Here is a 10970-nt window from a genome sequence, read left to right on the forward strand (position 1 = left end):
GCACTCATTCCAAACATGATCCCACCTATAAGAAGGATGTCAACCCTGCTCAGCTGTAAACACAAGCTCACCAAAAAAACCCCACAAACACACTTCTCAGAGGTGTTAAAATTCATTATGTAAAAAAGAAATGCTAAGCTGAAAACGCCAAGGCTACATAGACACAGTCATCACTAACCAAAGTAAAATGTCCCTGAAGAAATCATAAAAGAGAAAGTGCATTAGGATTTTGCCACTCTTTAGGCTAGCAGGGTACTTTTTATTCTAGTAGGCACTAGAAATAATATAGCATTCAAAGTTTTGTGAATTAGGCCCTTTCAAACTCTTAAGCAAAATCTACCTTAATGGATTTTTCTTCTACATTCATCTTTGCCCAAAGGCTTCATTGCGTCATTATGTAAATGACCTTTTCATAGGAAAATTAAATGTTAAAGTTGCTTTTTGTAGTTCTTCAATACTGCAAATATCACATGGGCATTCACGGTCATTCAGACTAAGTATAACTTAAAGAAAAAGCAATCACTCCAAGCAATAGAACAAATTAAGAAATAACTTGCTTTTAAAATTGAAAGTCTTATTTAAAATTAACCTCCAGAACTTTCCTGTACAGTAACTTACACTAGGACATCCTGAGTTCTATTATGAACAATATTTGTATTTGGAATTTCTTCTTGGACCAAAAGAGGTCGGGATTATTGTAAAAATAATTAGTAGCTAAGCCATACAGATGCCAGGGATAAGAGCTCCAGGACACACAACTCATTAGACCTACCTGGCACTCCACACATACTGAATTGTTTAGAACTACTGTATGTGTTCACAATCTGACCAAAAATATACTCAATTTTCAGAAGATAGTCTGTCATTTTAAAAATGACAGACAGTAGTAACATCAGGTTTTTTCAAACACAGAAAAATCATAATCAGTCCTATCACAAAGCAGCAGTTATGCAATAATCTTAATTTCTAGAATTAAATAGACATATCACGCCTCACCTAATCACATTACTTGCTAATGCTCTTTTTTAGTCTCAAAAATCTTGTCATCCCTTCGCAGGCCCATTTTTTGAATGTGATTTCATTTTTTTGAGTACTAACGAAATGAATACCGTACTTATTTTATGCAATGAGACAGGAGGCTGGCTTCCCTTTGAGCAGAAGGAAGGGGAGGCTTCTCCCATAGTGCCAGCAGCCAGAAAGCCTGATACTGTTACAGGTCAAGTACAACAGGACTCAAGGAGCCCCTTCTTCTTTCTTTTCTTTCATCTTTCATTAGAGATGCTTCATATCCTTTTGAAAAGCTTCCTAGTTTCTATTTTTGTCTTATTTTAATTTCTCTGTAGGACACTGTCAGGTAGATTTAGAACTCTGATATTATATTTCACAAAAATAAGGCTTTACAAAATTTAAGACGAACAGAAATATTCCACAGGAACTATCAGGTTGGAAAGTATCTCAGGAGGTCACCTAGTTCAGCCTTGTGCTTGGAACTGGGTCAACACGGCACTCCAACCAGCCTGCGGAGGCCTTTGTCCAGGCAGGTCTTGGAAACCTCTAAGGATGAAAGTTCAACAACTTTCTCTGGGCATGTATATTAAACAAAAAAAAGAAAGGCCTGCTGTTACCAGAGTGAAAACTAGAACCTGATTAGAAAGAATTGACCAGGAAAATAACTGATTTTATTGATTAAAATACAAGAACAAGCCATGTTCACTTGAGTAAGGCATTTGACACAGTCTCCCACAGCATCCTCACATCTAAACTGAGGGAGTGGGTCTGGATGAGCGGGTAGTGAGGTGACTGTGAACTGGCTGAAGGGAAGAAGCCAGAGAGTCGTGGTCAATGGGGCACAGTCCAGTTGAGGCCTGGATCCAGTGCAGTGCCTCAGGGGGCAGTGCTGGGGCCTGTATCATTCAATATATTCATCAATGATTTGGACGAGGGAATAGAGTGTACTATCAGCAAGTTTGCTGGTGACACCAAGCTGGGAGGAGTGGCTGACACTGGAAGCTGTGCTGCCATCAGAGACCTGGACAGGCTGGAGAGCTGGGCAGGGAAAAATTTGATGAAATATAACAAGGCTGGAATGATATTATCTATTTACACTCATTTGGCAGCTTTCCTGACCACTCTGATTTAAGTCTCTAGGAACACAATAACAGGATAAAAATGCACCTAATATTATGAGAGTACTGTTATTTAGAGACACAGTTCACCTGCTGAAGTGAGAAACCAGAAGGTCCCCCAACATTTACTGAATCATATTTCAAGGTTTTGAGGGCTTTTTGCTTTAAGATGTTCAATTGTTTCTTGTTTCTGAAATGCCTGCATTCTTAAATCCTCTTTTAACACTTATATCCATGAGCACAACCAGCACGTCCAACATCTGAACACCTACTTACCAAGTTACTGCCATGCTTGGTCTTGGAAACCATCTAAGAATTAGTAAAACTCTACTAAAAGGTATGCGATCAGCTCCCTCAGAACCACAGCGCCAAGCAGAAGGCAATGTTTTCCTCTAATTTGTACGTTTTCAACTGGTATTTTGTAAGGAACTTTGAAAGACCATAAAAGGCATCTCAGGAAAGGAAACTTACTGTTAGTTGACAAGTTCACTATACAAATGTTCCTCATTTCCAATAGGAAATAACTTGGGCAGTTATAAGAAGAGGCTGAAAACCACTGAGTACACTTCTCTAAACTTGGAACCTGAAGTACAAGAAGAGAAAGTGGTCACTGCAACTTAGCACATGAAAAATCACAGCTAAACAACCTCTCTTCTAACAGCAGCCTCTTTTCATCAGTTCGTGGAAGCTGTAGTAGAATTCCCCGAGCCACTAGTGAATTGTAGTACACATTCAGCAGAGACTACCGAGGTATCCTCCCAAAACAAGCATCAGAACCGAATGCCAAAGTTGTGAAATAATTACTGCTCGGTGAGTTTGAGTGGCTCCTTGCAGCTCTACAGATCTATAAACAGGAAGTATGAAGCTATGCATTCATACCTGCTTTCATCATATGACAGAGCCCTACAGCCATCACATACTGGCTGACAGAACAAGTCTCGCTGTATGATCCAGACTGTCTCAACAGTGGATCCTATTCATTCTGATAGCTAAAAAAAAAAAGCAAGCTGAGAGAGATTTAAGTATTTTCATCACATGCGTCTCAAAAATCAAAGCTTCTTAAACAGAAGGGCACGGGTTTACACTTCTAGAAAACAACATATACTGAAGAACATTCACCTACCTATGGTGTTGTTCAAGCACTGTTTTTCAGATAGGAGAGAAAAAAAAGCAGAGCAACTGCCTTTGTGGGATACAGAAAGAGGAGAATAAACCAGTAAAATGGCTCCCTGATCATTTTTCCTAAAAATGCATCTGCGATTTAAAAAGTTAATTTCGTATTCTGGCATAATAAAAAGTAGTCTTGTATGGGCTCAAGGGCTGAGCCCATGGATTTTGTCACCAGGTAGAGACCAAGACAACCTCAAATAGATGACTGCATATTTGCACAGGTTTTCCATCATCCGTTTGTCAGATTTATTACATCTGTACGCTTGAGGATGTTAATGATCAGACATCAAATATATATGCCTTGATTTAAATAAAACAAATGTAGCTATTTTTCAAATTCAATCAAGACACAAAAGGTCATTAGCAAGATTTATCCCCTGTCCATCACGTCACATTAGTCTTTGCTGGAAAGCATACTAACTAACCTTTTAGTGGATTAAAATGGGTTTTCAGTGCTTCGACAGGCTTGTTGTTCTGTAATTGGTAGCATCTTTGAGATATACAGAAAACTGTCTTCAAAAACTACTATTTCATGACCTCTCCAGAGGCAAATCCTGTGAAATTGATACACCTGCAAGTTTTGCCTCATTATTAGCTGGTGTTTTAATTGCAGGTACATTTTTTTTTTAAATACACTATTTTTGTTGTTCCTCTTTTTCTCAGAGATCATTGTGCACAGAACAATCCACAATGTAATGGATCTATCAGCAGCCCTCATTTCTCCAAAAAGTACACTCGCTGGTCACACTGATGCTGTGGCAGTTCCCCCTTCCGCCATCCCAGCAAACACGTAACAAAAATTCATTGTGCTTTAAGCAGAGAGAAAACTCCGCCTTCCTCTATCACACAAATTTGACAGATCCATTGTTCACTGACACCTCTTTCGTTTAAGTGGCTACCTGACTAAATATTTAGCATACATAAGGTGAAAATGGTCTGAGTTAGAATGACCTGCTCTAAGTAGCATTCATAGAAACTTAGACTGTAGGTTCTATAATCTCATCATTTTCAAGCACCTTAATAAATTTATGCTCAGTCTGTGATTATATTCTAAAAGTTACTTAAGCAGAACACATGAACAATCACTGGAAAATACAGTCCTTAGGGATCTAAATAAATTGGCTGTCAATACCACATAGCCACCTCTTTCCTGGGGAATCCTTATTAAAATATTCTACACACAACACAGCATAACACAGGAGCTACTGTGCTGGAGCTAATACAACAGTAATAGAAAGTTCCTCCTTTTATTGGCCCAAAGACAGCCCTCTAAGGAGTCAGTTCAAGGCTGCCAGCAGAACAAGATAAAGCAGACTCTAGAGCCTTGGCATACGGCAAGGCCTAACCCCGGGCAGTGCTCAGAAAGAGCAGCCAGGCAGTGGGATGGACAGACCGACAGTACAGGAGGCAACTGCTCTTGGAGCTTAGGGTAAGAAAAAAACAATGAATTTAAGATCCACATTACTAGCTTATGCCGTCACAAACTTAGTTTTACAAAATAACCGACACCATATGCCCAGTTTGGAATAAAGCGCTTCTTTTACTTCATCCATAAGGACCTGCCCGTGAATTTCACCTCCTCTCAAAGCAGCCGTCCTCAGAAGGAGGAGTACAGGGTCACAAAGAGCCCTCACCACAAGTTCAGAACCAAACCTGCTCCACGGCAACAGGCAAAGCAGCACCCCTGGCTACTATAAATAAGATGGCTATAATTTGGCAATCTTCATAACGAGATAAGAGACATCTAAAATAGCATCCCGTACTTTTCAGCCCCAAACTACGCAACCAGACACAGGTTTTACAGGGCATGAGGGGAAAAAGGGAGATCAACAAGACTCAGCGTGGCCTGCTCTGGTGGACACAGGCAATTTCAACACGCCCGTTCACAGGGCCACGTCATCCCCAGCGCAGTCAGCTGGCTGTGCCAACCAGCAGGGAAAAACCTAAAACATTGCAGTTCTGTCTCATGCTCTTGGGTGAAAAGGGCCATTAACATGAGACTGCTCTCGCATTTTCACCTCCTTGAATAGAAGTTACATTTTAGCTACAGTTATTTATATTGTGAGTGCTTAACCACAAAGACTATCCTCACCTTCCCAACCTTTGGTTACTCCCAAAATGGAACTGCAATAAATAAAATTGCAGCCATTCCCAACTCGAAAGTCAGCCGTCTTTTCTGAAGCCTACAGAAGCAGCAGCGCCCACTGCATTTTTCTAGATATTCTGAACAACTGAAATTAAAACTAGCGTTTCAAAAATATGATCACGACATTCTGAATGATTACTACTTCTACAAGTACTGATAACCACTATTGATTACATATGAAGAATCCACAGTTGAGGAATACGTACAGTATCACCTAATATAAAACCTTCTCAGCATCTAATGACACAATGTTAGAGAAGGCAGATCTAACTAGACATAAATATATTTAGCTTTTTTTTTTTAATGTTTATGTTTATCCATTATCGCTGCTTGTGTTCACAGAAATGCCACGAGTACCAGCATGGTTCCCTGCAAGTAAGAATGGCCTAACAAATAATGTTTTGATAACTAGCCTGTTTTATACATACAATCCTTCACTGGTTAAGTAAGCAGTGTAGTTATTTAGCAAAACATCCATTTATATTAGAAAGCCTAAAACAACCTTTCTGTTCTCCTACAGAAAAATAGTATCGAATGCCTCATACAAACAGAATAACATCAAAGAAAAATATTACATTCGCTGTGCAAGAAACAATTTTAAATAACTTTTCAAAGAATCATTGTTATTTTTATGTCAAGTAAACTTTTAATTACGAAACATCCAGATCAACATCTTGGATTTTGAAGCAGTATGTGAGTTTGAATCTAACATCAGAATTCAAAACATCTGTTTCTTCTTATTTATGAACTTTGGAATATACATCTTGACCAGATGAATGTATTTTACACCAAAGGGCTTATTTTAAACACTTCCTGTTACATTCAACTTCACACCTCTACCAAGTTACACGTATGGATCCAGCTCTTCCAAAAGGATAAACACCATCGCTTTCAAAGACTTTCTCTGCTTTCACTAGAAGTGAAATTCTTCAATGCAGTTATGTTTAAAATTTTTAACGAAAGTGAGTTTGAATCACATGTTTGGTTCTTCTGCTTGACAGTACGTTGCTCCATTTCTTATCTGACATGGCATCCCTGAGAGGCTCTACCATTAAAAAAAAAAAGTAAAAAATACTTAATAAAAATACCATTTCACGTTAATTTGTTTCTCCTTCAATTAACGCTCAATATTTCTTCCCAGTTTTCCCTTATCAATCATTACATGCTTCTCAGATGTAAGCAGAAACAGAGCAGCCATGTATTGCTTTGAGCTTCTAAATGTTATCAATGCTTTAAATATCAAACAGGTGAACTGCTTTAACAGTCTGTCCTACATCACATGAATCCACAACAGACCAACAATCAGGAAAACTACCCTCCCTGCAAACCATTTACTGCTGAAAATTACTGTGCCTCTTTGTCCTTGGACTTGGATATCAGTTCTAGAGCAAGGTAGCTGGCAGGGTGCAGCTCACCCGTCTCCTTGGAGCCCTGCAGCTGCAAGCATTCAGCGCTTAGCTTGTTTATGTTTTCCCTTCGCTAGTTCCTCTTTAAATTCTCCAGAAGGAATCTAGAAACGGACTAAACCAGCGACATATATAATAAACCACGCAAGCTACATCCATCTTTCAAGCTGGAGCCGCAGATGCGTGCTCCCTGTCAGGGCCAGCAGCAAGTAAACATGAGGAGCCGGAGGATGTGACAGCGCGGGGACAGGAGCAGCGCGGCCAGGGCTGTCACATCGGGCTGCCAGGGCGGCCGGGACACCGGCAAAGCCCCGGGCAACGGCACGGCCGGGGCTGCGGGGCAGCGGGCGGCTCTGGTGGCGGCAGCGCCCGCCGGGTGCCCCTTCCCCCGCCCTTCCCGCCGCGCTGCCGGCCGGCCGGCACCACCGAGGGCCACCGGCGGCCGCTGCCAAGGCGGGGAGGAGACCAGGGAGAGGAGATCCTCCCCGCGGCTGCTGCCCAGGCCCCATTATTAAATAGGGGAGATAAATAAATAAATAAGGGGGTGGGGGGGGAAGGGGGCGGGGAAGGAGCCTGAGGGAGACGAACGGCGCAAGTGCCTCCGCGCCGGGGTCTGTCATGGTGGTGCGAGGAGCCGCCAGACGCCGCCTCGCCGCGCCGCACGCTGACAGGGGCAGAGCGGGGCCCCCCCTCCCGCCGCCACCACCCGCCCCCGCCGCAACCCCCCCCTCACCCCTTCGCAGGGCCTCGTCGTAGCTGAGGAAGCCGATGCGGGACTCCTTGGCGCCCATGATGCCCCTCAGTCCATGGCCTCCCCCGCCGGCCGGCTCGGCGCCGCGGAGCCCGGGCTGCGCCGCTAGCGACTCCGGAGCACAGGGCGCGGGCGGGGGGAGGCGGGGCGGGCCGGGCCGGCCGGGGGGAGGAGGCGGCCGCTCAGCGTCCCCGCCACCGCCTCCATGGCGGTCACGTGAGGGAACCCGCCCGCCGCGTCACGTGACGGGGGCGGGGCGGTTACGAGCCGGCGCCACCGCCCTTGGCGCCTCCTAACGGACGGTGCGCGCCGGAGTCTCCACCCTCCCGCCTCGCGTCACATGACGCGGCCCCGCCCCGCCCCCCCGGCGGCCCGCCAAAAGCGGCGGCGCGCGGCCGCTCCCGCCCCTCAGGTGCTGCCGGGGAAGGGGCGGCTGGCGGAGCGGATCTGACACCGACACCGAGCACCGGCGCCCTTCTCCCGGGATAGCGAGGGGCACTGGGGCTCGAAAGATGCGAGGCCTTGCCCGGCTACAGGGGGGAACGGCCTGTGAGGAAGAGCTCCCTCCCACCTGCCCACACACTTCGAAATCTGGCACTCACGACAATCAACACTTTCCAAGTGTGCACACGCATCCACCGAGGACACGCTCCGACGGTTCCCCGGGCAAAAAGGCCTCTTGCCTCTGTGGAAGTGCTCCCTGAGCACCCTGTGCTCAGCCCTTGAGCCCCTCATACCTCCAGGGACCGCAGCTCCTCAGAAACGACTCCCAGGAGAAGCACTGCAGGCATGGGGAGACAGCAGGAAGCTCCTGTTCCATTAAAATGGCTTTGTCTGAAAGAAAGACACAGGGTGAATTGTAAAAGGATCAAAAATACATCTGCCCTTCACTGTTCCTCAGCATGTTTGCTTTTGGTATTCACTCCAATACTCATACAGAATGGGAGGATTTTCAAAACATCTTTTGTTACAACATGAAGGCTGGTAACATACCCTGGGTCACTCTCAAGCAGAAAATAAGGAGTCAGAAAGAAAACATTGATTTCCAAGGGCAGCTCATTCCAAGGATTGTTCCTGTACAGAGACAAAGCCCGTGAAAACACCAGTTGCAAGTCACTCCCTCAGTTACAGTTTCCATGCTGAGTGATCTTACCACATCAGAGCTGGAGAAAGGTCAAGCCGAAGCTACTTGCTCACTGATGTAAGTTCACGTGTAGGTATTTTTATAGCAAACATTCCAAACAAATTTCATCTCTGATATGTAAAGCTAGGAATGCTGCTTACAGAGAAGCAGCTTGAAGGACAGATTTCTCCTCATCTAACACTGCTCAAGTGCAGAGACACTACAAAAGAATGAAGCTTTGTAAAGCCTCCTTACAGTTTTTTTTTCTGCCATCATCTGAATTGTTTATATTCTTTGTCACGAATCTAAGAGAACAACTATTACACTCAAGCATAAAATTGCCACAAAGGACCTTTTACCTCTGGAATATAGGCTGTGGGGATGAGGGGGAGCTTAAGTGCTTTTTAAAAAGAACATAAATGAAATTGTTTGGACTATACTTCACCCACCAGCCACTTGTTACATACTTATTTTTTGAAGATAAGCTCTCTTATATCCCCTTGTTCCCATGCTACCTTTACATATCTCCTCTTGATACAGTCTCTCACTCAAACAGCTCTCAATTTAGATACAATATAAACTCTTTAAAATATTTGAAGGAATTCAACAAATATAGCAACATGTCGATCAAAATATAAGTTGACAGTAACAAACAGCAGGAGAAGTCAGTTTATCTTGTGATTAAATGAAGTGTTCCAACCCCTAACAATGGCATTCCTTGTGCCGTGCTCCATTTGCAGTGGATCACTCTTTAGAAGTATTAACTCGCAGCTGAGGAGACGTGTATAATTCCTGACTTCACTGGGGTAATTCCTGTGTGACTTTATGTCTAGTAATAATCTTTATATGTTTTGGTTGCTCCTCTGAATTACAAAGATAACAGAGAGTCCCATTTTGCACGGAACAAGCTGCACCGGGATATAGCCAGACCCAAACCAGCAGAGCAGTTACAAAAAGCAATTAGAGCAGGAAGCAACGCTGATGGTGTTGTAAGACTGCTATACACTGATTTCTTCTAGTTTTCACACCAATTTCTCCACGTCTGTTTATCCTTGACTCACCTCCCTTAAGTCTCTTACTTTCAGTAAGTTATATTATTAAACAGCAAGAACAAAACTCCAATAACAAGACTCACCACAGAGCTGCCATTAGACTCCCAGGCCTGTTTCACCTACACATAGAGGAGTGAAGGAACCTCTCATGCAATTGCAGCCACCACAGTTTATAACTGCTGTCCTGCATCTACTCCATTCCATGTTGCAACATGGAAGAATTACCAGCACCCCTACCTGTATTTTACAGAAACTCCTCTGTCTCTTTTCAGCTTTCAAAAAAAAAACTCAACTAATTAAGCTCTTCCACTTACCCCGCTCTAAAGAAGCAAATTATTCCATCAATTCTGAGCGGAATCCCTCTATGCCAGTTCCAGAACACTTTCTCGAGTATGGATAACCAGGCTGTTATTCCATTTTCAGCTAAGGCCTCACCAACACTTTGAAAATCTATTCCATTTTTATCTATTATGTCTTGACAGAATCTCTACTTGTAGCATAAACAAACTCTGTTCTCAGGCAGCAGAGACTATTCGGTGGTATAGGGGTTTTAATGACAACTGGTTTACTTGCGAAATCATAAAAAACAATGCCTAAAAACTATAATTACGAGTCAGGTCCTGCCACCATCCCAGCTTAAGAGTAGAGTCACCAACAGCTGATTGGTGTTTGATGCAAATGAGGAAGCAGAAACATCTAGTGAGATCCTTCCTCATGATGGTTAATGATGATGGTCAACAACTCCCATTTTAAAAAATGCTCTTTCCAAAAATGGTTAAATACATGTAATACCTTAAAGCTTGCTCCTTTTCACAGCTAGCTGTTTAGAATGATACTGCGTTTTTGTATGACATTTTTAAAAATCCAAACTAAATTGACACATCTTTCATGTCCCAGAGATATAAATGATGTCTAACAAGCAGTAGAATTTTGTCTGAAGAGTCCTTTAAAATAATTTACTTGATGCATTGTATGCTCCATGGCTCGCACCAAATTTAATAACAAAGATATTCTAGATTGGAAAATCAGAGTGGAGGCTAACGATGGCAGTGTCTTTGTTCAGATTAAATTAAGCATGTTCTCAAAGGCACTGAAGCAGCAACCTAGAGATAAGACTTTGTGTGCTAACCATGGATTAGATCTGGCAGTGAGTTTTTAATGAAGCCTTATTGGGGAGCAGAAGTTTATAGATGTTG

At 43.3% G+C, this 10970-nt stretch overlaps 1 protein-coding gene across 6 annotated transcripts in view; it reads right to left on the bottom strand.

Moving 5' to 3' along the window:
- USP32 (ubiquitin specific peptidase 32) overlaps positions 1–8357 on the bottom strand; it is a 53431-nt gene extending 45074 nt beyond the window's left edge. For 4 of the 6 annotated variants that reach the window (XM_065036729.1, XM_065036728.1, XM_065036726.1 and 1 more), the window contains exon 1: positions 7582–7815. In XM_065036729.1, coding sequence (XP_064892801.1) covers positions 7582–7639 — 58 coding nt within the window. In that variant the 5' untranslated portion in view covers positions 7640–7815. Of the gene's footprint in view, positions 1–2597; positions 6488–7581; positions 7817–8336 lie in introns of those variants that run through there. The other 2 variants (XM_065036725.1, XM_065036727.1) reach the window with 2 other exon arrangements.
- Between the last annotated feature and the right edge of the window lie 2613 nt (positions 8358–10970).

Source organism: Columba livia, chromosome 20, assembly GCF_036013475.1.
Source record: "Columba livia isolate bColLiv1 breed racing homer chromosome 20, bColLiv1.pat.W.v2, whole genome shotgun sequence".
Classification (NCBI taxonomy): Eukaryota; Metazoa; Chordata; class Aves; order Columbiformes; family Columbidae; genus Columba; species Columba livia.